The 27554-nt window shown below is 39.1% G+C and overlaps 1 protein-coding gene across 6 annotated transcripts in view; it reads left to right on the top strand.

Annotated features, from left to right (window-relative positions):
* EIF4E3 (eukaryotic translation initiation factor 4E family member 3) overlaps positions 1-23638 on the top strand; it is a 76824-nt gene extending 53186 nt beyond the window's left edge. For 3 of the 6 annotated variants that reach the window (XM_023200061.2, XM_023200054.1, XM_023200057.1), the window contains exons 4-8: positions 3268-3362; positions 6209-6269; positions 9097-9163; positions 12866-13021; positions 18195-23638. In XM_023200061.2, the coding sequence (XP_023055829.1) occupies positions 3337-3362; positions 6209-6269; positions 9097-9163; positions 12866-13021; positions 18195-18241 (357 nt within the window). In that variant the 5' untranslated portion in view covers positions 3268-3336 and the 3' untranslated portion in view covers positions 18242-23638. The remainder of the gene's footprint in view (positions 1-3267; positions 3363-6208; positions 6270-9096; positions 9164-12865; positions 13022-18194) is intronic. The other 3 variants (XM_023200064.2, XM_023200050.2, XM_023200068.1) reach the window with 1 other exon arrangement.
* The last annotated feature ends 3916 nt before the right edge of the window (positions 23639-27554 follow it).

Raw genomic sequence — 27554 nt, forward strand, 5'->3', positions numbered from 1 at the left:
CTTTTGAAATCTATTTGCAAGATTTTATGTATAGTCAAATTTAAGTGTTTCCATTTTCAAGATGTGTTACAGAGAGTATAATCTCGAATTACCAGGCTTCCACTGTAGCAGACCTTTCACTTCTGCAAGGGTGGAAGAGATTTTTCAGGAGCTGAATAATGGTAGATGCCTTCCTGTAGGTATTTCACCAGCAGACATACTTCACAAATATTCTACACATTGGATGAGGTTTGCCACAGGGAAACAGACCAGTTTAATGACACATGTTTTTTAAAAAGGGCTTTTTTTTTTTAATGGTGTGACCGGATATTTTGCTCCTATTTTACGCTCAGCACAGATGTACAAATACGTGCTTTAATGAATATGTTAAGTCTATCACTGATCTTCTTGGGCTGTAATCTCTTCCTGTCAAATTTGCCAAGCCAAGCAGAATCAGTTGTCTGTTTTTGTTTTCAAGAGAAGCTTCTAAAGCTCCAATCCTTAGCACGATCTTTAGTGTTTTTCTGATCTTTGAAATGGAAGAAGTGTTTTGTTGTATTTTTTCAATGCGCTTCAAGTACTAGGTTAAAAAGTCAAGATTTGACAACTTTTGACAGAGGTATGACGGCAGGAACTTTGGTTTGTGATGCCTTTGAGGAGACTTGAAGTTTGCCAGCACCAAAGTCCTCTTGGTTTTACCTTAGGCAGGAGTTTTCATCTTAATGTTATTTTGTGCATAAATTCTACAGAGGACATTGCCACGTCATAACTGGGTTCTCAGGCTGGAGTTGACAACCACCAGCCTCTTGGGAATTATGGGCATCTTACTGGTGGGAAAACATCTTCAACATGTGTCCCTCTTTCTGTGACTTCATGACCTCATTCTTGGCTGCTAAGATTGGAGAAAGATGTGTCAAAAACATATAGTAATATCTTAAAAGAAAATAGCTGAGTAGTTACGAACAGAGGTTTGGGAATCAAATTGTCTGGATTCAGATTCCAGCCCTCATACCGCAGACATACTGAAATATTGGAATAATCTTATTTGTACAAATAGCAAAGCATTTATAGGATAGGTACCTCTGTAAAGAAAGGTGTGTGTTTGAGGAGCTACTGTTATTACAGTAGCTTTTAGCTCCTCCCTACACTGGCACCATTTTAGTAGGAGAGAGCCAAGGTGGATTCTCAGTTAATACATCTATCATCCTGTAGTTTTTTGTCTTCAGTTTGATCTTAGAGTTCATCATTGCCACCTTTACAGTTAATTCAGTGTTGTTATTTTTTTAACGCAAAACAGGCTTGAACAACCCAGCAGGATTATCATTCAACATAGATAAAATTCCATTCCACCCATGTGACTCAATTCATGAGCCCTAGGATTGATTTTTCTAATTGCTCTTTTACTTGTGCTGCTTTCCTCAGACCTACTGGGAGACCCAGATGATCACCCTATGCTTACCTCACCGCACAGAACAATATTTCTTATTTGCACAGTAATTTGGTGCATAGCATTCATAGCATAGTAATTCTATGACCTGCTCCAAACAAATGGGGCAGCGTTTTCTTCTTCATAGCCTCAATCCTTGTCCTAATCCTAATGGTCATACCAAACAGTGACTCTTGGGCAGGTTCATCTCTGCCTGATGTCCTTATCTTTAAAAAAAGGATAATAATCATACCTCCTCCTAAGACTGTCATTAGGATAAATTGCATAAACATGTAAATGTTCATAGAACAAAGCCTGGCACAGAGAACAGCTCCAGTCTTTGCCAAGACTTCCTGTTTTTCTATTACTTTATTATTTTTGTATAATCTATTTCTGTTTACCAGTTGCCCTGTGTCTTAGTTCAGGCTACTATAACCAAATACCATAGACTGGGCAGTTTTTTTTATTTATGCAATAAACCCTTGTTTCTCACAGTTCTAGGGCCTGGAAGTCTGAAATTAGGGTGTGAGTATGGGCACACCGAGGTGAGGGCCCTCTTCCTGGTTTGTGCATGGCCATTCTTTCCTTGTGTCTTCACACGGCAGAGGGAGGGCCGGCTCTCTTCATCTTCTCATAGGGACACCAAGCCTGTCATGGTGGCTATACCCTCATGATCTGATTACCTCCCAGAGGCTCCATCTGCTAACACCATCCTATCGGTAGTTAGAGTTTCAGCATATGAATTTGGGGGAGACACAGACATGCAGTCCATAACACTTGCGCAGCTTGTTGCTTCAGCATCTGAGCTGTTCCCTGTTCCTTTAGCAGGGGAGAGATAAGGGGCAAACAGAGTGTCTAAGGTGGTTTCTCTTTGCCATCTCCTTTATCCCTCAACTCCCAAGCCATAGCATCACAGACTTAGAGAGAAGACAGGGTCTATTTTTTTTTTTTTTTAAACAGAGTCTCACCCTGTTGCCCAGGCTGGAGTACAATAGTGTGATCTCGGCTCACTGCAACCTCCACCTCCCGGTTCAAGTGATCTCCTGCCTCAGCCTCCCGAGTAGCCGGGATTACAGGCGTCTGCCACCACACCTGGCTAATTTTTTGTATTTTTAGTAGAGATAGGGTTTCCCATGTTGAAGACAGCGTCTGTTATAACAAGATAGTTACAAATATGTTCAGTACATATATTCAGTACTAAAGGCTTTAGTAGATACTACCTAGCTGTCAGAAAAATCATTAGCAAAGCCCTTTCCAGTTTTATGTGTAGACATGTTGCATAGGAATGTTTGCTTAATAACCATAGCTTCCTGAAACATAGAACTTGGCACAGCATCAGCAAGGAACATCTTTTCTTCTTCTTCTTGTGTTTTTGTTTTGGTTTTGTTTTTGTTTTTTCTGAGGCAGGGTCTCACTCCTGTTGCCCAAGTTGGAATGCAGTGGTGCCATCTTAGCTCACCCGCAGCCTCGACTTCCCAGGCTCCAGCTATCCTCCCACCTCAACCTCCTGGGTAGCTGGGACTATAGATGTGTACCACCATGCCCAGCTAATTTTTTGTATTTTTTGTAGAGATGGGATCTCGCCACGTTGCCCAGGCTGGTCTCAAACTCCTGGGTTCAAGTGATCCACCTGCCTCGGCCTCCTAAAGTGCTGGGATTACAGGCGTGAGCCACCAAACCCAGCATTCTTTAATGTTATATTACATTTTCTAGCAGAGAATTAGAAGGGATACTGAGAAAAACCTATTTTGAATGGATAAAACAATGAGAATCAAAATTTTTCTTTAATGCACTGATTTGATAATCTAGCAGCATAATAAATTGATACTGGGTATATTAAAGTGTTTGTTTTTCTTTTAAAGATATTCTGGAGTGTATACAATAATATCCCTCCTGTGACTAGCCTGCCTTTGAGATGCAGTTATCATTTAATGAGAGGAGAGAGGCGACCACTTTGGTAAGTGTCTAACGTGTAATTTAAGGTCAAGGTGGGAGGGAACTGTTTGTGAACCTCATAAAATATCGTATCACCTGAGATGTGTGTCTCACATGGACAATATAGAAAGTCTGTGATACCAATCATGACCCAGGGTCTAGGGCTAAGTGTCCTCCTTCTTTAATAGCTTGATGTAGTAATGAAAATGGACAGTAAGTTAGTTTGCCCAAGCTGGAGTCCCAATTAGTAATAAATCCTTATGTCATGTCATTCAGTCTTTCTGCATTATTTACTCATTAATAAAATGTAAATGTATCTCATCTTGAGTAGTAGCAAATGACAGAAACCTAATTTGTTTTTGTGGGTTTTTTGTTATTGTTGTTGTTTGGTTGGTTTCTTTTTTTTTTTTCTTTTTCTTTCTTTTTTTTTTTTTTTTTTTTTTGAGACCGGGTCTTACTCTGTCACCCAGGCTGGAGTGCAGTGGCAGCATCATGGCTCACCACAGCCTTGACCTCCCAGGCTCCGGTGAACCTCCCACCTCAGCCTCCCAAGTAGCTGAGACTACAGGTGCATGCCACCACCCCCAACTAATTTTTTATTTTGGGTAGAGATGGGGTTTCACCTTGTTGCCCAGGCTGGTCTTGAACTCCTGGGCTCAAGTGATCTGTGCGTCTCAGCCTTCCAAAGTGATGGGATTACAGGCATGAGCCGCCAGGCCCAGCCACCAGAAACCTAATTTGAGCAAAAAAAAATTGAATATGTTTTTAACCTGTGACTGGAAAGTTCACTGGTAGGGGTAATTTCTGGCAGATCTGGCTCCAGTGTTACCAGGAATCTGATGGTCCCCACCAGAATTATTCTGCTTTATTCTACATTGGTTTAATTTTCGGTTTTATTTTCTCCCATCTGAGGTGGCAAAGTGGCCTTCGTATGCTCTGGTCTTACACCCTGCAAGTTTACTAATGTCAGTACCCAGCAGCCCAGATAAAATCCCAGGGCTGGCTCTCATTGTCTCACTTTGGATCCCCTTTCAATTTCTGGCCAATCACAAAGACTAGGAAGAGGCAGTACTCTCATAGGCTAGCCTGAGTCAGAAGCCCATCTTTGAAGCTAGGATGTGGAGTCAGCCCTGCCTGAGTGGATCTCACAGAAGAGTAGGGGGCAGGTGGCTCTTTAGAGGGAAACTGGGATGCTCTTACCAGAAAGGAAGCAGATATTAAACAGTGACACACAGCGGATGTCCTTCACAGGGATACCTATGAGGCCTTGATACATGGTTGATAGGAGAATCACATGAGACAGTGTCATGACCATGACTTTGAAGTGTAAGGGTCTTCCCTTGTATGAAGCAGTTGTATTCGTTGTCCATCCCCAGAGTCAAGCAAGCCTGTCTGCACCAGCCCTTTGAGGATGAGGATCTCAAGTCCTATCACCTTCCCTGCCCATGTAGCCACTGAATGCCACTTTCTTGCCTCTCCATCCCTAGCTCCTTCCTTTTGTATTCGTCTGCTTCTGTTTCCAACAAAAGGACTGAGGAAGAGTTTATTGAAAAATACCCAATCTTACCCCTGTTAAAATGGCTTTTATCCAAAAGACAGCAATGCTGGTGAGGGTGTGGAGAAAGGGGAGCCCTCGTACACTGTTGGTGGAAATGTAGATTAGCACAATCAACTATGGAGAACAGTATGGAGGTTCCTCAAAAGACTAAACGTAGAATTATCACATGATCCAGCAGTCCCACTGCCAGATATATACCCCAAAGAAAGGAAATCAGTATGTCGAAGAGATATCTACACTTCCATGTTTATTGCAGTGCCATTCACAAGAGCCAAGATATGGAATCAGCCTAAGTGTCTATCAACAGATGAATGACTAAAGAAAATATGGTACATGTATACCATGGAACAGTATTCAACCATCAAAAAAATGAAATTCCGCCATTTGCAACAACATGGATGGAATTGGAGAACATTATATTAAGTGAGATAAACCAGGCATAGAAAGACAAATATCTCATGCTGTCATTCATATGTAGGAGCTAAAACAAACAAACAAACAAACAAAAACAAACACCTGAACTGATGGAGAAAGAGAGTAGAATGATGGTTACCAGAGGCTGGGAAGTTGTGAGGGTGATAAAGAGAGGATGGTTAATGGGTACAAAAATACAGTTAGAATAAATGAGGTCTTGGAGCACAACAGGGTAACTATAGTTAACAATAATTTGTTATGTATTTCAAAATAACTAAGAGTGGAATTGGAATGTTCCTAACACAAGGAAATGATAAAGACTTGAGGTGATGGATAGATATCCTAAATACCCTTATTCAGTCATTATACCTTGTATGCATGTATCAAAATATCACATGTAGGCCAGATGTGGTGGCTCATACCTGTAATCCCAGCACTTTGGGAGGCAAAGGTGGGAGGATTGCTTGAGGCCAGGAGTTCAAGACGAGCCTGAGCAGCAAAGTGAGGGAGACCCCGTCTCTAAAAAACAATTTTGAAAATTAGCCAGGTGTGATGGCACATGCCTGTAATCTCAGTTGCTTGGGAGGCTGGGGAAGATTGCTTGAGCCCAGGAGTTCAAGGCTACAGTGAACTATGATCATGCCACTGCACTCCAGCCTGGGTGACAGAGTGAGACCTAGTCTTTAAAAAAAAAAAATTCAGATATACCCCATAAATAGATGCAACTATTATGTATCCATAATAAAAAATAAAAAACAAAAACAAGAAAAATGCCCAACTATTTTGTTTTTAAGGTTATCTATTGTTAAACTAAATGTATGTAGAGATATTTACTCTAAATGTATGTAGAATCACTTAGTCCTGAGTGTAACTTTAAACGTTGGTCTTTGGCCCAGGGAAGAGGAGAGTAATGCAAAGGGCGGCGTATGGAAGATGAAAGTCCCCAAGGACAGCACGGTAGGTTCCTTCTGATCCTCTTCTAGAACCGACAAGGCTTGGGGTTGTTGACTGCCTGTCATCAACATTTTGTGCTTTGCAGACAGCCTGTTTACCTGGCAGTCCCCAAACAGGCTGGGGGTGAGAAATTCTGTTCTGACCTTGATTTTCTGCCTTACACTGTCACCTTGAAAGTGTATAATTGTGCTTCTCCATAGACATGGTGTAATATGTGACTGTATGATGCAGTCTGCAGGAGTAAATGCCTGTGAACTTCACAGAAAAGCTGGGTGAATGTCTTTATGGTGGTCATTCCTTTGACAGCCATGACTAACGTGGCATATGCTTTTACAAAGTCAGAAGTAGGATCTTTCCTTCCAAAGGCTCATTCCTCCTCTACAGGGGGAACAAAAGCAGTTTTGAGAATGTCCATGGCACAGAGAATAGGGAGGCTTGGCATTTCACCATCCTTTGGGGTTTCATGAGAGACTATGCTCCATCTCCCTCTGGGGCTGATGAGAACCTGGATGGTGTGATGACCTAGTGGGATGCTGGTTTGCAGTGATCAAATCTCAGAAACACAGATTTCCCAGAGTGAGCTCTAATTCATCATATTAACTGGAAATGAACGTGAACATTAAAATCAGTTATCTTAAGCCCTGGGAAACCAAAAACTTCTTTGAAAATGGACAAAGGGGAAATGCTACCCAGTTTCACCTTTTCTTTTTTTTTTTTTTTTTTTTTTTTTTTTTTTTTTTTTTTGAGACGGAGTCTCGCTCTGTCGCCCAGGCTGGAGTGCAGTGGCCAGATCTCAGCTCACTGCAAGCTCCGCCTCCCGGGTTTACGCCATTCTCCTGCCTCAGCCTCCTGAGTAGCTGGGACTACAGGCGCCCGCCACCTCGCCCGGCTAGTTTTTTGTATTTTTAGTAGAGATGGGGTTTCACCGTGTTAGCCAGGATGGTCTCGAACTCCTGACCTCGTGATCCACCCGTCTCGGCCTCCCAAAGTGCTGGGATTACAGGCTTGAGCCACCGCGCCCGGCTAGTTTCACCTTTTCATGATTTCTTTCATGGGGATAAGCTCAAAGAACTGAAATGTCTCCAGGGACCCATATGCTTGAGCTGGAGTCATTTTCCTATAAGCACATACTCAAAGATATGACCAGATTTATTTGTCTAAGGTGCACACTATTCGTCAAGATGTGAAGCTCCAGCATTTTCCTGTTATTTGGCATACATAATGAAAACTATCAGGGGAGCAGAGAATATAAGAGAATGAGGGAATATAAGGTGTTTTTAAAATTTCATTATGAACACTTTTTGCCTTTCCATGTTACTTACTCACACTAGACTTTGAACTCTAGTAGAAGTAATCATGATGTCAACATTCCTTGAAAAGCGGCTGAAAGGCAGTTTTGTCCTCTCCTTGTTAGCTCACTTGGCTGCATTGGGTTACAAATAATAACTCTTTCATATCCGTACAAATGCCTTTATCCCAAGCAGTTTAGCCTACTTTTCGTCATCAACCAGTGGGAGTCTTGTGGGCCAACCTTGTCTGAATTCAAAGCAGAAGGGTGAAGTCTCCCTTCCCTAATGGCGTCTCCCAGCTCTCAGCTTCATCACTAACAGCTTGAAGGACTGTAGCTGGACAGAGAAAATGGAAGCCATGATTCCTAGGTGGGAGACTCATAGACCAGAAGGGACTGGCTAGGAAAGACAAAAGAAAAGGATGAAAGGTCACTTTTCAGTTCCCTGGCTAACTGCCATGGCCTTGGTTAAAGATTCAGCGAGACTGCTTTAAGCTTGTGAGGACATAATAATAAACACTATTATTATAGTTAATATGCATTGAGCACTTGGAATATAGCAAACACACAGCTGTTTATGGCATGGATCTTAAATGCTAAGCCCTTTTATTGCAGTCATTGTACCAAGCCCTCTGAGTACATTTGTTGACTAATTTCATACCCACAATAGCCCTGGAAGGTCGGACCTATTATTATTTCCTTGTTCACCTAAAGAAACTGATGATCAGAGAGGTTGTTAACCCACCTGGTTTGCAGATAGCAAGCAGCCTCTCAGGATTCAAACCTAGTTTGGGGGCAATTTGGAGCCTGTGAATCACAGGAAGGAGGATAAATGGGACCAAGAACTTTTCAAAGGAAGTAATGTGAGTGGAAATAATCTGGCTGTCTATTGGATGCCACTAGCAGATTACGAGGAGAAAGAAACTCCAGTGTTTCTCATTGGTGGGAGGCAGACCACATCAGGCACTGAATCTTCCAGGGAAATTACATATATTCTTACATAAAGTTCTATCGCCTGCCATAAACAGTCTGCCTCAAGTGAATGGAATTTCCCAAGACTCTAGTATTAAATAAACAAGAAATGTCCTTAAGTGTTCTTTAGTTGTGTAACCTTTGAAGTACCTTATAAGTAGTAAGAAAAACAGAGAAAGGATTTTGAAGAGAAAGATTTTACTAATAGCATCCACATATAATCAGCTTCTGTGTTTTGAATCAGTGAGAGGTAAAGAAATTGGAAATTTTTTAGTCATTTGAATGCGTTTTGCCTAGAAATTCTTCTGAATTTCACCAGGGGTTTCACTAGAGATTAGCTTTTACCAGACTGGCTCACTTGTATCTTTGTAAAGTTACTTGTAAACCAATGAAAAATATGCCACGGTGATAAATGTTTGCACCTAGGCTTTGGAGGTGTCTGTGGACTCCAAATATGGGCACAGAAAGTACATATGAAGTTGAAGAAAACATAATTTGTTTAGCTCCTGAGGATAATTTTCTAAAAATATGTGTATTTTGTTTTGTTTTTTTATTGTTTTCCCATATCAGTCCACAGTTTGGAAAGAGTTGCTGTTAGCAACCATCGGGGAACAGTTCACAGACTGTGCTGCAGCAGGTAAAGCAGCCCACGGCTCCGGCCGGCCTTGCCTCTTGTGCTCCTGGCTTGTGCTTGTTTCTTGCAGCAGTTTGTTATCACGTGTTTGACTTTTTACATGTTTTGAAGTTGTTTATTTTGGAACTACAAAGTTACTCAGTTTTTTTTCATATAATTTTGGTGTTTAGCGTTAGATATGTGTGTCTATGTCCATACGTGTATTTACGTATGTGCATATTATATTTATATATGTATGTATATATTCATATATGTTTTTCCCTCTTAGCTTAACTTAATAGTATCTGTAATCATCTGTCCAAAATAAATAGGCAGAAAAGAAAAATCTGACATTAACTGGGCCCTTAACACAATTGGTAGTAGGTTCCCTTTATCTCTTCCAGTTTTTCCAGAAGGGGAAAGTGCCTTCGGTGTCTAGTGGAGTTTGTAGGTGGGCAGGCACGATCCTCTCTGTCCGTCTCAGCCCTAACCCTTCCTCTTGTTCTCTCTGTCCCTCGCTCAAAGAGGACTAGAGTGGTAGGTGGGAACATGCTCACCCTTCTGTCCCGGGATCTCACGGTGGAGGATAAGACAGAAGTTCTTCAGGGCTTGTCTTTGGAGACCATTTTCAAATACTCAGGGTATTTCTGAGAGCAAAACAAAAAGCTTTTGTTTTGCTTTGTGTTTATCATGAACCCACTCAGAGAGCAGAATTTAATGGCTTGTTTAAAGTTTTGTTTTCTTTTGGGGGTAGTACCTTCTGAATGCTCCTGAAGTCACATTTAGAATACTATTTTTCCTCCCCAGCTTTCGTTAAGATTTTCTTTTTAGCTAATGACAATGATGAGTTGTCCCTCCAATGTCTTAGATGGGGCCGTGTTTGAGAGCCCTGTAGGCCTTGCCAGTCCCGGGGCATGTTTCGGATTCATCTCATGAGCAGTTCCTATCATTCCACTTTTGTTTTGCTTACTACTTACACCACTTTTTACTCACTTAAGACAAAACCTGTGCCGGGCATGGTGGCCCATGACTGTAATCCCAGCACTTTGGGAGGCCAAGATGGATCACTCGAGGCCAGGAGTTCGAAACCACCCTATGTAACATAGAGAGACCTTTTCTACAAAAAATGCAAAAATTAGCTGGGCATAGTGGCATACACCCATAGCCCCAGCATCTTTGGAGGCTGCAGTGGGAGGATCACTTGACCCCAAGGGGTAGAGGCTGCAGTGAGCTGTGATCACTACTGCACTGCAGCCTGGGTAACAGATTGAGACCCTCTTTCAAAAAAAAAAAAAAAAAAAGACCAGGGTTAAGATAAAATTGTCTGTAAGTACAGATTCCTTCTGTTTTAATAGGGAGTATTTAGCAACTTGATAATATACAGCCAAAAATGTATCCTGTGTATAATTATAAACACATAAATCCCTGGAAGAGGAAGTTTTCTGCATGAATTATTCCTGTTTCCAGAACCAGGGAAAAATAGTCTAAGTAGTAATAGCCAGTATTGAATAAAGAAGACCAATTGTTTTGTGGTTGACTTGAGACATGAGAGCACCATTAGCTATTAACCATTAGCTCTTCCATTAACCAGCTATGCCACTTTTAGCAAGTCAACTAATCTCTTTGGGCCTCACTCCCCTCATCTTTAAGCAGTAGCTCCTCCCAGCTCTAATGTCTTATGCTGCCAGTACCCTAAAATAATCAAGGTTTTGCTGGTTGATTCTACTTATGAATATTACATGTTTGCTGATGGATCTGCCTTTGGATAAGAGTTGCACCTTTTTTTTACCGAACCATTTGTGAAAGTGCTGTGCTAGTAACTATGCCTGGTTACCAAGAGCAAAACCAAACTGAAATATGGACAGTTCGGCATCCGTCCGTTACGTCACGCTTTGACCAATAGGGTAGAAATTGGCAACACCAAAAGACAGGAAACATGAACATTTCCTCAAAAGGGTGATCTCGTGACTTCATGGCCACTCTTGAAACTGGTAAACCGCAAAGCTTCCCTTTGTAGTTGATGATTTTTATTTTCATATAAAATATAACATTGAGCTCTGGCAAGACTGTTTTTAAAGTGTAAATTAAAAAGTAAAGAATCTGTATCTAAGAATATTTTCTTCATGGGATAATAAGTTTCTGTGAATGGCCATGATAAGGTACTATGTTTTTTGACATTTTTGTTTAAATGTGGCATATATACAGAAGAGTGCACATGTCATATGTGTACAGTTTGATAAATATTCACAAAGTAAGCATATAACTGTAACTAGCATCCAGATATATAAGCAGGGTATTACCAGCCCACCAGGATCCCTCTCTGCTGTCTTTCCTTCCTTCAACGGTAACCTGCAGTCTGACTTCTAACATTATAGGCTAATTTTCCCTGGTTTTGAGTTTTTATATAAATGGACTCATTTAGTGTCAAGTCATACACATTTAGCCAGGATCAAATTCATTTTAAAAAGGAAAAGAAGGAAGAGGGGGAGAAAGAGAAGGGAAGAATGGAGAAAAGAAAGGAATTACTTTACTGCCAATTATTTCTTTTAGTAAATTGGATATGTTTTTATTTAAATTATATCCTAATACTAAAACGTTTTAACTTCCAGACGACAATTAGAAAAACTGATGGCATGAATATTTAGATTTACAGAGGCCAGCAAATTAGGTAAAGCATACTAACTAAAGCAAAATTTTCTTATGTTGATAATGCTTATCTCTCACATATTACATATTGATGCTGTTTATGAAAGTGCAGAGAGCTGACCGTATTGCATTACTGTGTCATGAACAAGGAAAACCAAGAATCAAAAGTTTGTATTCTTTTCATTTTGCTGCAAATTTGTGTAAACAAAGTGGCTGCAAGGGAGGATAAAACAGTAAAACACCTTACTATCCATCCGCTGTTCTCAACTGTGTACAAGACAGCCCTACTCTGGAATTTTGTTTTTTTGAAAAAGTCCACCTTAATCAGTGTAGATAAATGCCTTAACGTTCATTCACTGAAGGACGATCCTGTAATAGCAGAGCTGTACTCAGAAGATTTTACTCTCACTCTATACACAGGGCTAACAGATGGTCATTGGCTCACTAGCCCACAGTATATAATGCCCAAAACCAGAAAAAGGATTTCTAGAGGGAGGCATCAGGAAGCAGAAGGAATTCGTAGGAAAGGAGCAGACCAGCAAACTGCAGAAAGCAGATGAGCAGCAGAGAATGCACAATCTGGGTCCAGTTAGTGTTGGGGCAGATAGCGCTGACCACTCCAAGGTCCCTGAAAGCTTGGCAGGAAGTCAGGAGAAATTCTTGCACTCCTTGATAAAGACAGCAAGGCATCAAGGAAAAGTTCATTTCAGTTCACTTGGCTTTCAGAGGGCAGGGAATTATGCAACCCATTTTAGAAAAAGTCTCATCAAAACAGAGTAAGAAATAGTCACAAAGCTTTCCTAATGTTAAAAAGGGTAAATTACTTATCTGGAAAATGCATTCAGCTGGAACACTTTATCTAAGTCCCTGGATAAATGTGATGTGACTGCTACAGCTTTTGTGCACTGACTTGCTTTCCTCCAGTGATTCCCCGTAGAAACAATTATTTCTTACAAGTTATCTTGTGCTACCTTTTTTCCATCTTATCCTTAATTTTCAGATAAAAAGACTAAGTTCTTAGAAACAGTCAGACTGACTTGAAAGTATCACTCTTTTTTTTTTTCCCTGTCTTCCCCTCAGATGATGAAGTAATAGGAGTTAGTGTCAGTGTTCGGGACCGAGAAGACGTCGTCCAAGTCTGGAATGTAAATGCCTCTTTAGTGGGTGAAGCGACTGTTTTAGAAAAGATCTATGAACTTCTGCCCCACATAACTTTTAAAGCAGTATTTTATAAACGTAAGTGCTTCATTTCTAGTTATTACTTTCTAGCTTACTCTATCATACTTTTAAAGATAGAAACTGTTTTGCAAATGCGATGAAGGCAGACTCACTTGAAATTTGATAATTCAGAAAAGAATTCAACAAAATACATTTAAGTGTTTAAAAAAAGAAAACAAACATAGTCTCAGAAATTAAAATGATATTTTATTCTTGCCTAGCTGCGTGGATCAGAAAAGGAAATAACAAATACCGTGTTTGTTATTTCAAAAATTTGTACCTGAACTCAAATTTGTAATTCTCAGAAAAAAAATTGCATTCTATTGGAAACAACAGTAACAAAAATGTCATTATATGAACTGGCAGGTAGATATTCAATCATCCCTTCATAAACAGGAATTTATAATGTATAACATCTGTATTTGTGGAAGAAATGCATTCTGAGCACAGGCATGATTGAATGTTCTACTGAAATGCTAATACTTCCTCATTATGAATGACTGTGACACAGAACTGAGAGAGAATTCACGCCTAGTGTTGAAATGTTAACAGTATGAATAGGTGTGTGGACCCATTGTTTCCATCATGATTCATGTTCATTGCTTTTGTGTGCTCTTTTGAAAAAGTCTTCTTTTTCATAATGTAACATCTTAGTGCTATTAAACCAATGTTTAGTAGATCAAACTGCAGGTCACACATTTAACAAAGAGTTAGAGAAAAGGACGACAGCCCTACACATGTATGATAAATTTCCTGTATCCAAAACTGTTCCTAGAGTCAATAACCCATTTTTTAACTACTGTATTTCATTGAATCTAAGATATCTAAGATGCTCTTGAAGATAAAATGCTCCATTATTTTTAGTATTACTAAAAAAGAAAAATATAAGGCTCCCAATTAAACTGTAACACATTATTGGTACCAGAGGTCTTCAAATATACGTGTGGTAGTTGTGAGGAGTGCATCTTAGAATTGCTGAAATACAGTTCATTATTGCTTCACTTTTTCCAACTCTTTCCCAAAAAGGATAAAAAAATCAAATTTTGTTTTGTGAGTGTCCTAGTATGACAGGGGATATTAACACTAAGGCCTCCCTGTAAGGAATCATACAATCACAGGCCAAATGACTTAGATGTTAAGCAGTGGGACTGATCTGGCACTACAGATAATCTGAATTTTAAATGGAAGTTTAAAAGGGACAGAAAAACGTCACTGCAGAAGTTGCTTATTGGCCGTGCAGTGTAGAAGTTGCAAATTTGCCGATGCCATTTTTATTCTTTAGGGATACTTTAATTGTATTTTCACCCCAGATACTAATTGAAAGGTCATCAAGGGTTTTTTCTTTTTTTTTATTTCACAAGACTAGCAGAAACTCTATAGATGGAAGTGTATTTCATTGGCATTTATGTATGGGGCTAAAACATTTTTTCCCACCTTTGAACCAGCTCCACACTTGACTCTAGAGAGGAGAACACCAATTTGGGGTCGTTAAGTCAGGCACTTTGGATTTTTGTCCAGCTTCACCAGTGTGACCTTGAGCAAGTCACAACTTCTCATTCTTTTACTTTCTTATCTGAGTATCGAGGAGGTTGGTCTTAGATGATCTCCAGGGTTCCTTCTACTTCAAAGTTCTATGATTAAGTTTCCAGGTAACACATTGGTTAGCAGCAGGCTCAACACAGGTAGTAAGATATCTGTTTTATCACATAATAAGGCCACAGAGTGGTTAGGTTACTTCTTAGGGCCATGGCAATAATCAAGTAAGATTGACAAAGGGCAGGATGATTCACTGCTTAGCTGTTGTGATGGCTCTGGGAAAGAAAAAAGCCAAACAAGGGGAAAGAAAACTGCAACTTGGTCAGTTAAATCGAATAGATACCTAAAGGTAGAGGCCATTGCAAAAAAAAAAATCTGAATTTGAAAAAACAAAGTTTTCTTTATTGTAAACAAAGCAGGCAGTCCTTTACTCAGCAGGGTATATACCACTTGCTGCAGAAGTGATTTGGAAAAATGAGGTTTGGGCTGAAATCTTTTTCACAGCAGGGTGGGCTAAGTTAGAAATGGCCAATTTATGCTTTTACTCTGATTTAGTTAATAGGATCCTAGTGTAAGTATTCCCAAGTTTACAGAAGCCAGGTGACTGTAAATTTTCCATGTAGAAAGAACCCAAGCATATTCAGTCGTGGCCTCTAGTGGGTAGATGGGCATTGGGCCATTGATAACTTATGTTTGATATGGATACACATTATTTGACTGAGAAATTCACAATGCACAGACTCCACTCCATGACCAGCCCCACCCTAGCCAATTCTGCTAAGTTCTTCAGAGCAGCTGAGTGACAAAGGTCTTTTCTGCCGTGAGAATTGTTTACAGCAGGAAGCTGGAGCCCAAATCTGCCCCCTGTCTTCCCCTCCCCTCTCCTGTTTCTGTAGAGGTGTAGCTGAGAATGCTTTTTACATTTTTCAGTGGTTGAAAAAAATCAAAAGAAAAAGTATATTTTGTGAAACATGAAAATTATATGAATACAAATTTTAGTGTCCATAAATAAAGTTTTATCAGCATAGAGCAATACTCATTTGTTTCCGTGTTACCTATAGCTGCTTTAGTGCTACAGTGGCAGAGTTAATAATTGAGACAGAGGTCAGGCCTGGTGGCTCACGCCTGTAATCCCAGCACTTTGGGAGGCCAAGGCAGGCGGATCATCTGAGGTCAGGAGTTCAAGACCAGGCTGGCCAACATGGCGAAACCCCATCTCTACTAAAAATATAAAAAGTTAGCCGGGCGTGGTGCCAGGCGCCTGTAATCCCAGCTACTTAGGAGGCTGAGGCAGGAGAATTGCTTGAACCCAGGAGGTGAAGGTTGCAGTGAACCAAGATCACACCATTGCAGTCTACCCTGGGTGACGAGAGAAACTCTGTCTCAAAAACAACAACAATAAATAATAATAATTGGGACAGAGACCGCATGGCCCATAAAGACAAACATTTATTCTCTTTCTTTTCCTGAAAAAGTTTCCCAACTCCAGGCTTAGAGCAATTTTATAATCCCTTTCCACGCGAAGTAACCTAAGGCTGACAGAACTCCTGTTCACTAGGCACTTCCAGTTCTGAATGTTCTGTTTTACTGTCTCCTTAACCCATCAGCATTGTAGTATGCAACTATGACCACCCCTGACTGCTCCTCACACCTAGAAGTAACACAGATCTTTGGATAGCCTGTATATCTGGATTTATTGTTTGGAAACCAGGTCACTATAGTTCTATGGTACCTCTATTTGACCCTGAAGTATAGTATAATTTCCTTGCAGATCAAACCATGTTTTCTTTGGTGTCTTCCTTAAATATCTTTATTAAAAAGAAAACACACACACACAATGTGAAATGTTTGTAAAGTTAAAGCTGTGAGAAATGTTCTATTAAGTTAGTTCAGATTTCAGGCTGCCCTTAGGAATATGGCCAACCTGAGGTGACCTGGGAAGTATAAAGTGCGTCTCTCCCAAAGTTTTATCCAAGTGCAGAGTAGGTTGGGGTGAATGTCCAAGATGATGTTGAAGGGAAAATAGACCCGTTCCACCCACCCCTTCAGCAATAGTCTGAAGAATTTAGTCCTTATGAAAAACACAGAGGCCAGGTACAGTGGTTCATGCCTGTAATCCCAGCACTTTGGGTGACTGAGGCGGGTGGATCACTTGAGCTCAGGAGTTCAAGACCAGCCTGGGCAACATGGCAAAACCCCGTCTCTGTCAAAAAGACAAAACTTAGCCGGGCATGGTGGCGTATACCTGTAATCCCAGCTACTCAGGAGGCTGAGGTGGGAGGATTGCTTGAGCCCGGGAAGTCGAGGCTGCAGTGAGCCGAGTAGCATGATGCTACTGTACTCCAGCCTGGGTGACAGAGCAGCAAGACCCTGTCTTTTAAAAAAAAAAAAAAAAAAAAAGAAAAAGAAAACAGAATTGGAAGGGGCTTAAAAGGTGAAATGGGGCAGCCCATCTGCCTCCCTGGAACCCCATTCACTGCTAGTGTGGGTAGCGTGTTGGGGATCAAAGCACCCAGAGTCCTGAATTACCCCACATTTATCAGACCTTGCTTCCTGGTAATGGTTAGCCAGATCCAGGAGGTAGATTGTCACACTCAGTCTTTTGCCTTAGAGAAAATGTTAGGTGTTTTGTAGGTTTCCCTGTGCCATCTTCTACTTTAAACAACATTAAGTGTTTGAAAATATTTTTGGTAGCATAATTTTTTTCAATTCCTGAATTCCGACTGGGCCTGGTGGTTCACGCCTGTAATCCTAGTACTTTGGGAGGCCGAGGCAGGTGGTTCACTTGAGGTCAGGAGTTCGAGACCAGCCTGTCCAACATGGTGAGACCCCGTTTCTACCAAAAATACAAAAATTAGCTGGGCGTGGTGGCATGCACCTGTATGCTAGCTACTTGGGAGGCTGAGGCAGGAGAATTGCTTGAACCCGGCAGGCAGAGGTGGTTGCAGTGAGCCGAGATTGCACCTCTGCACTCCAGCCTGGGCTACAGAGCAGAACTCCGTCTCAAAAAAAAAAAAAAATTCTAGAGTTCCTAATTAAAATCAGTAATTTTGCAAACCAGATGATAGGGCTGAATATCTATTGGCAGGGGGAAACATGATTTGGAAAAATAAGACTTAACAATTTTGTGAAACTTCATTTCCCATGGAGAGTGTTGAGAGGTAGGGAGCAGGGGCACCTAGGTATAATTGCTGTCACCCTGGTGTGGTTCTTTGTTTTGTTTTATTTTTACTTTATTGTTCAAGATAGGCTTGTGAGTGGCTCTGTCTCGGGTTGTGTCAGGCACCCCCACTCCCACCCCCCCGCAATGCATTTTGTGGGGCACATTTTCCCCTGCGGCACTTGCTTGCAGCCCAACATACTCTCTTCATCGGCTTGTTGAGATGACTCATCCTCCCGGGCACAGCAAGAAGAAACAGGCAGCATGCCCATTGCTTGTTTATTCCTTGTTTTAATTTTCATTATTACGTTTCTCAGGAAATGCACGCCTTAGCTAACAGTTATTGGCAAAAAAATAAATAAATAAAAAATAAGGTATTTGAGTTCTTGCCAACATTTGGGGAAGCTGAATGAGATGCCTAGAGGAGGGTTGGCCCATCCTTTGCTTAAAGTTTTCTTTCCTTTTTTTCTTTTTTGTTTTTTTTCTGTCCTTTAGCCCATGAAGAGCATCATGCTTTTGAAGGTGGACGTGGAAAACACTAATTGCACTCTGTAAAGAATTCTTTGTCCTTTGCTGATTGGTTTTGGAAACGGTCTTAACAGGAGGGAGAGTGAAGAGAAGACTTGCCGAAGCCGATGCTGGTCAATTTAGAGTGGGTTTCTGTCCTTGCAGATGGGCAATTAGGACTCAAAGTGGCAGGTGGGGTGGGGGGAGATTGTGTGGGTTTCTACCGTCACATTACTTGCTTTTTTAAAAACATAAAAACAACAAAAAAAAACCATTTTTTTGGCTAAATTCTCTGTTCTTTTCACTCTGAATTTTTTTTTTGTGCCCTTTAAAATCCCTTATTCAGCCTAATTATTGTTTTCTACACTCCCCTTTCATTGAGGCACAAGAAATTGGTTTCCCTTTAAGTAGCTCTGCTGTACCTAGTTAATGAGAATATGCATAATCATGACAATACTGCTTTTGAATACCACACTGTACAAGGAGGAATACTAGCATGGAGAAACCTGTCTTCTGATTATGTGTTGTGACACATTCCTATGTACTGTGAGCTGGGCATTGTTTTTTTCTGTCCCAGGGAAAAGAAAAACCATACTTAATCTGATTTTGCACTGACTGCACTCAAATCTTTAATTTTCCTTTTTGAAAACTTTTTTTTTTAGTGATAAAAGGAAAATAATAGTTGGATTGCCTAACATGAAAACTATAATCACAATTCAGTATCAGGATATAAATCAAGCTCTAAGTCTTTGGACCCTTTGTAGAAACATTTCTAACCCGAATTTTAATTTGGCCTTTTCAACCAAAGGCTTAGAATGGTAGCAAGGGATTTCTCCCAATAGGAAACCTGATGTTTCTGATTTAAAAAGAAGGTGATATTTTAATTGTTTGGATTAAGCTCCTTGCAAAGTTTGGGTGTGTTTACCCACTTAGGGCTTTCCCAGTCAACGCTAACACATTTTGTTAAATGATCCCTTTCCCTGCTCACGTTGTGTGTCATTTCTCATCATCAGTAGTCCTCCAGCCTGAGCAGCTGTCCCCACCCTTTTTCATGTAGGTGAAGGAAGTTACATCTCATTTCCAGGATGCATGTGAACATTTACAAAGTTGGACTTTGAGTGCATTCAGCTCATGTTAGTTATTGGGATTGTTGATATATATTGTATTATGCTACCAAAGAAATACTGGTTTTATTAGAAGGACATGGTCATCCTCTGGACCATGGAGACTTGCTCAGAATACGCCGATTTCCCTCTCCTGACTTTGCCAAGCCTTGGGCTGCTTTTGCCTGATAAAAGGCAGAGCCATTCAAAGACACTTCCCCCAGTCGACTTGTTTGTGGAGTCACAGGAGCTAGTGTCCGCTCACACATTTTTCAAAAGGGCAGTGCACTCAGAACTTCACCGTACCTGGGATTTTTAATTCCTCTTGCAGTGTTGACCAGCAGAGAGACTCGAGGCTACTTTAAGCCTCCACTATGTTTTTGTAGATAAAAATCTCCATTCAAACATTTTAAAGGACTTTGAACATTATCTGTTTATAGAAGTCGTGCCCTTCACTTGGTTAGTAACCACCTCAGCTGTAATACTTATCATCATAGGTTTTTTAAAATGCTTTTTTTTTTTTTTTGCTAAACTTGAGTTTCCTTAGTGATTTCAAAATAAAGTATGAGAATATCAGATTCCATTAGCAAAAGCCTGGGACTTGTTTCTCCAAACATTGTACTAACATTCAACTTGTTTTAAAATTATGACTCAAGAATTCTAAAAAATTATTCTGGACATGAATTAAACTCTTTTTATAATATAAGTATTTTTCTGATAGATTAGAAAAAAGGATCTAATTGACTTCACTATAATTGTCATATATATTTCCATAAGTAAATGGATTTTGAAGTATTTTTATTTTTTGAACTTTATTTAAAGCATGTGTGATGACATGTTCAACTTTTGCATGTATGTAGCCTTTGAAGTAAAAATAAAATAAATAGGAATGTTAGGCTCATGTTAATATTTCTAGTTTCTGTTTATGATCATGGAACATGACTAGCACACAAAGTAGATTTTTGCCCCAGTGAACTTATGCAACTGTTTCTGACCCTTTAGAAAATACCAACTGTGAGAAGGATTTAATTTGCCTAATGTTAAAAACCTATCATCTAAATTACTTTCAGAGAGGATTTTGTCAGATTTTGGTTTGGAAATTGTTTTAATTGAATATTTAGTCATAATAGACTTTGTATGAACTAAGCTGATTTAATCAGTTTAAAAACCTCTCATTACCTTCTTAGATTAAAGAAGCTAATACTCTTTTGAGATAGAAGGAAATATTTTGTGGGACATGTGACTTTTGTGTTAAGGCAGTTTACTCATCTTGGCCGATGTGGAGAAAGTGCAAACTTCAGTAGAATCCCGGTCTTTTCATCCAAGTGCTTGCAGGTACAGCGTTGTACTCTGCAAGGAACCATACAGAAACCAAAGAGCTTGCTTTTCTGTCTTTGTAATTCCTTAGGGTCTGTGATATATGCCAGGAAATCTGATTGAATCTAATATGCTTTTTATTCTCCCATTATTCCCTAAATTGTTATATCATAGGCACTTGCCTACATTGGGAAAGTAAGAACAAATAATGCCCATTTAAAGTAACTTGCCTGTATTTTGACTGTCTTTTGTAAGCACTTGCTGAACTGCTGACTTAACTCAGTTTTAAGATTTCCTCTTTCCCCCCAGTTTTTCCACATTTCTTAAATGAGGAGGGTACAATTTACTGCAAACATGTACATTTAATGTAATATTTCTGTTAGATTCGTGGTACACTTTATGAATCAAAAACATGAAAAGGAAAACACAACTTTAATAAACTTTAAATTAAAGATTGACTCTCACCCCTCTTCTTGAATTTAGCCCACGTCTACACCACGCACACAGGCACAGGACTTTATAGCTTAGAAACTTTAGATATAATTGGGTCCTATAGACATAATATGCAGTCCACCAACTGAGCCTTGGCCGAACTTGTCCCCTATTAAAGACGTAGGGCTAGCCAGCCACAGAGCTGGGCATTGAAGTGGGCAAATTATATCCTGGTGCAGGCGTCCTTAAATGGAGAGTACTCAGGATCTGCCAGCCTTAACCTGCCCACTGGCCACCCTAATCAAGCACTAAATATCGGATCCAATCTGGCCACTGATGTGACTCCGTAATCAGACATCTTCTTTGTAAACAGCTCCTCCTTCTCTCCCTCTCCTTCTCAGAGACAGAGGTGGTGCTGGGGTTTGGAGTTTGAAAATAACCTTCCTATGACAGGAAGTGGGCTTTTGCTGTTAGTTGCCCAACTCTTAGAGGATCCCAACTTGTGTCTTTAGACAAAACTGACAGCCTTTGGAACGATCACATGGTGGCGCTGCCTTCCAGCCAACAGTTCTGGCTCAGCAGCAGAATTTATCCAGCTATGTTTGTGGAATTCTTTTACGATCCTACTGCATTTTGCTCCTATGCTTTTATAAAAATTTGACGAGAAAATGTAAAAATGATACTTGGCAATAAGGCATTTAGCTTTCATGCACCTAATAAAAATGTGTCAAAGCTAGATCGCTCCAGATGTGCTTAAAATATCTCAAATCCTAGGCTCTCATTGGGCTTATAAGTGGTTGGGAAGAAAAAGAATAAAATAAACTTACATATAGGAGATATGGAAAATATTTCATCAAATATTATGCCCAAAGAGATAAAATTAGGAGTTGATTTTTTTTTTTTTTTTTTTTAGCTCTCTGAATATGGAAGTTCCCTTTAAAAATGTAATTCTACCCTTCACCTTCTCTACATTGTATGTTTCTGTAAGATTTTACTCATTACAAATGAAAGTAGAGGACTGCCTGTGAACTGTTTATTTCTGAAAAGAATATATTGAGATCAGTTAAAATTACTCAAGAGTTTGGTGACTCAGGATTGTAAAAGCCTGGATCTCAACAGCTGGGAGGAGTCAGAGGGTGACATGGAAAAAAATAGGGACTGAGGGGCAATGAGAAGTCCCTTTGAACCTGTGGTCATGTGTAGCAATTAGAGTGGGTTGCCCCTCTACTTCTCCCAAGAAGAAATCCCAAATAGATTCCTTTCATGTCAGATTATACTGTTTTGATTTTATTTTCTATTATTTTTACATATACATCCAAATCTAATCATACTTATTCAGATTGACCCACTGAGACCAAAAGTCACTATCTTGTGTTCTAGAAATTCTTTCATGCTGCTGACATGAATCCATTTTTAAAAGAAAACTCAGGGACTCTTAGAATTTTAGAGTGGAAGGGACCTTTGAGATCATCTACCAGTGCTTCTCACCCCTTAGCATTCAGCAAAATCACTCAGATACTTACTTATTATGCACAATTCTTGACCCCAGCACTAGAAATCTGGGAGGATATCTGCATATTTAACAAGTACCCTAGTGATTCTAATGCTGATGGTGCTCAGATCACTCTTGGAAAACCTCTGATTTTATCCAACTCCCACATATAACAAATGAGGAAAGCCTCCCAACCCTAAGCTCTGTCAGGTGGCCTGATTCCAATGGATGATACCAACAATCTTATAAAGGCTGGAGAAAGCCATTAATACTGAGACTTGAGTAGATGATGCTCGTAAATAAGAACTTTATGGCTGGGACCACAGCAGTCATAGGAGCCCATCCCTGGAAGTCCATAATATAAAGCCTTTAATACAGAGTGGTGGTTTTTCTCTTTTCTAAATACCATTTCAGCCTGTTAAGAGAAAAGAAATTAATGTTCGGAAAAGTAGTTACTCCATATGTGCAGTAACTACTTTTCTATAATGTCTTACGGCATCTGGGGTTCAGCATCATTGAACAAGATTAAATGAACGTTATAGAGCTATAAAATTGCATGTAAAATAACGCAAAACTGTTCAAATGACTATCAAAGTAGCCTGGGAATGAATTTCCACTAAAATTAATTGTCACTTTCAAAACGTACCTTAGCAAAGCTGTTACTAAACGGGAGAGATCCGTTAATACATAGAAATGTCAAAAAAAATCAAATAAGTATTCCCTAAACGATGTGAGTGATAAGCAAAAGTCATTGCGAAGTCAGTATTTTTTTGTTCATCATTGCTACTGAAATTTAGAGTTCCATTGTATATGTGTGTCTTGAGTGTACCTTATTAGAATATCCAATACAATAGCTTTTGGATATTCTATGCTTTTGTGTCCTTCAGAAATCATGAGATTGAAGGAATCTGTGTTAAATGTTTTTGTTTTGGTTGCTGCCTGAAAAGTTACCAACTCATTTAGTGAAATGTAAGATTTCTTTATGAAAATTTCAATTTCTAATATCGAAGTCAGATAATTTTTCTTGAAATTTTATTTTGGAACAGATGTTTATTTCTGATTTATTGAAGTGTCAACTTTGCATTATAGAACTGAACATGAAGTAAATTGAGTGTTTCTGAGTTTTCTATAGAAAATTTATGCTACCTCTCATCTTTTCACATACAAAGAAGCAACTTTTAATGAAGACTTGAGGTGAAAATTTTAATTTTAGCAGTTTACATTACATGATGAATGGAGAATATTAAAGGACTTTGAACATTTTAATAAACTTACAGTGTTTCTGTTTTCAAATAGAGGTATTAATTTTGTGGGTATACATTAAATTCTCCCCAAAGTTCTCAGACTTGAATCAGATAATGTGGCTTACAACCATCGTTTTTGTTTTTAAGTTTTAACATTATCTTTTCAGTATTCATTTAAAACAAGTCACCATGACTTTGAATATATTCTCATGGAGAATTTATTTCAATGATTATACAAAAGAATTTCAAAATTTAAACTAGTGAGCATACTTTAGCTTGAGATAGCTAACATTATTTGTCCCAAATTTAAAATCTTATCAGTTGCATTGAAAGTTATTAATTCTTTAGAATAGTCTTACCTGTGTAAGTTGAACCAGGTTTGTTTGATTATGTTTTGGATCTGCTTGTGCCCCCACCCCCCTATTTTATACCATCTGTGCCCTGTGCAGTTGGGGACCCTTTCACATCTGGCTACAAGCTGGTGTAATGCCCTTCCTTTTGATCTGGCTTCATCTAGTGATTTGCTCAGTATTTTTAAGGTCAGACTGAAAACTTTTCTGTTCTAGTTATTTTTGATTTTATATTGTGTGTTGTGTTTGATGTTCAGATACATGTGAAAGTTGCTTCTATAAGTCAGTATTTTTTATTCCAGCCTTTTGCAGCAATAAGGTAAGACTAGACTATACTTTTCTTACTTGAAAAGGTAGTGATTTATGTGTTTAGTGCAAATGTTTAGACTGTTCTTGCAATTTTCTAATTTGGGACTATATTGCTATGAATTTGTGCTTCTTCATTTTTAAGGTAGTAGTTCACAGGGTTTGTTTAAGTGTTAGTTTGTAGAACTTTATTTTGAGATCTTTTGTAATCTGTTGCTACTAACTCTCGTTCTGTATTGAGGTTCTTAGAGTATAGAAATGTCATTTTCATCCTCCAGTTTAAAAATTTCATGCAGTTTAATCAACCACATCACTTAATCATTATTAGATCCCCAGTGTGTGTGTGGCGATTAGCATAACCCTGTTTATTCCAACACGTATTAAAAGTTTCTGTCCAGCAACTCTAATATGTATGACGCTGCTAGCATGGAGTCTGGCGCTTAGTAGGTTATCTGGTATTCTGATGGGGAGTAACTATTTTTATTTTTACACTTCCTTGTTGAACACATTCGATAATAGGACTCATCTGGGTCTCTCAGAAAACACATCTTGCTTATTTTAATTCTTTTTCTTTACCCTCTACTAAGAATGGTTTCGTTTTAGAATAAGTCAGTTACTCCCGTTGCTCTTTTGTGCTGCAATTTGCCCGTGAGATTCAGTTGTCCCCTGTTTCGGCAAGTAAAGTGAGTTTACTCCTCCTTTCTGGCTGTCTAATATATTCCTTTAAAAACAAACAACACGTACCAACAAACTCTTCTTCCTTTCATCTGCAGACTTTCCTATCTCTCCCTGCAGAAACAAGCAATTCAGGATTTTGTGTGTGATGCCTAGTTAATTTTAACACAGCGAATTTAATGAAATTGCTGAAGAGCAGGGCATAACACTGGGAAGGCTTTACAATTTCATAATATTTCCCTCTCATATTTGCATCTGATTACTGCCACCATGCATTCTGTGTGTACTTTATCATCTAGTCATTATTGATGCACTTTTTGGAATGTGTTCTTGGTTGTTCTATTAGCATAGGTTCCTCTGCATTGTCACCTGACGTAGTTTTCCTGGAAGCCAAGACCATGCATGCCTTTTCTTCCTCAGTGATCCTTTTACTGCAGTAACTGCTGTTAAATAACTTTTAACTGCTTTTCATTAATGAATGTATAAAACCATCTCTGGAATCCTACAGGACGATGGTCTTTTGTTATATGAAGAAAAGAAAAAACAGTAGCATTTACGAGGGCCAGCAAGTTAAAATATATGTCATTAAAATATATTTCTATTTCCCATCATCTGGCTAGGCTGTGGTGCTGACTAGCTTATTTCTTGCCAGAGAAAATAAGTTTAAATCATAAGCATATTTAACTAGCAAGCATAAATCATAAATTCTTTATAATCATAAGTATGTTGAACTCTGGTATCATTTGTACAGATGGCAGGGCTAAACGTGTGTGCTCCTCTAAGCATTAAAGATGTGGACAGGCTCTTACTCCCCAATTTCCTCTTTAATTCAGGAAACTTAAATCATTTGTTTCTTGCACATATAGGATTCTATAAAGTATAGACCTAGAGAAAGGTTTCAGATCTTAGGAAACATTTGAGTTTTGTGATTTCAGTCTCACTGGAAAAGAATGATGCAAGTGAAGGTTAAATACTAAAGCCGTGTCCCCTTTTTAAGGCAAAAATAATTCATGTTTCATGAAGATAGTCAAGTTATAAAGAACAAGACTGTTTCTCAGAATTTTTTTTTTTTAACGAACATCTTGGAATCCACAATTTAACAGAGGTCCATCAGCTTTCAAAGAGTGTTCCCTAGAAGAGTGGTTCTACAGAAACACTTTCGGATATGGCAAACAAAGTTTTCATTGTAAAATATGTTTTAAGAAGTATTTTTAAAAGTGTAATAAAGCAATAAAACAACACTGACATGCATCACATGGCCAAATTTTAACATTTTGGAAACCAGTAAGCATAACTTATGTACTTATTGATTTTGTTTTATGAAACAAAACAAAGGTTTTATAAAACCTTTTTATTGTAAAATAAAAGAAAGGTACAGAAAACCACACAAAACAAATGTGTAACTTACTGAATTGTTACAAGGAGAACACCCTATAACAGCAGGCCAAGAAATAGAACTTTCCCAGTCACCCCAGGGGCTCTTTCATGTGTCCCTGCCCTCTCCACTAAAATAACCATTATCCTGATCTACAGGAGGCACTTGCATTTTTCTCTGGTTTTATCACAGGTGATAAACATCATTTTACATATAGAATCTTCTCTATGAACGTTGGTTCAGAAAACTTATTTGTAAGTCTTTTGATAATGCAAAGTGACACACTATAAGCAATTGATACCCCTGTAAGTTAGTGACTGGGCGGAATTTAATGTGCTTTTACTGTAGTGTGTGACTCTGTCCATAGCTATAATGTCCACAATAACAATAGCATGTATGGAGTTCCATGTCATCTAAGCATAGAGATTAGTTCTCCCCAACATCCTATGACGTAGATGCTGTCATTGTTGTCCCCAGTTTGTGTATGTGGAAACATATTCATGAGGTTCAGAGAGGTGAAATAACGTGCCAAAGGTCATACCAGTAGTCGGTTGCAGTACCAAGATATATCTAAGGTACTGTGGCTCCAGCCTGTTCTACGATGAGGCTGCCTTGATGGAAGTTGAAGCTATGTTGTGCAAGAATTTTGAGATTCCTTATGAGAATTCGTTTACAAAGATAAGGCTTCACGGCTTTAAGAAAAAGATGGAAAAATCACTGGCTAGTTCAGACTTTTCATTTTACAGATGAAGAAATGAACTGGAAAGTATAAAGAATCCGTTCAAGGTCATACAAGCAGTTGGTGGCAAAGTTGCAGCTGTATCCCACATCTCCTGGCTGTTAAAATCAATGATCTTTTCTTCATTCCATACATTATGCGGAAAAAAATGCATGTTTTCTAACCTGCTTCTTTGCATCAACTCCATGTAAGAAGATTTGTCTTGAAACCAGTTTGTAGCTAGAACACACCATCTACTTGTTTATTTTCTCAAGGTTTTAACTGGGAATTAAAAATTTCTATCTGAAGCTTGCTTTTCTGTCTCACTTATTGAGT

This window comes from Piliocolobus tephrosceles, chromosome 2 (assembly GCF_002776525.5).
Source record: "Piliocolobus tephrosceles isolate RC106 chromosome 2, ASM277652v3, whole genome shotgun sequence".
NCBI classification, from domain to species: Eukaryota; Metazoa; Chordata; class Mammalia; order Primates; family Cercopithecidae; genus Piliocolobus; species Piliocolobus tephrosceles.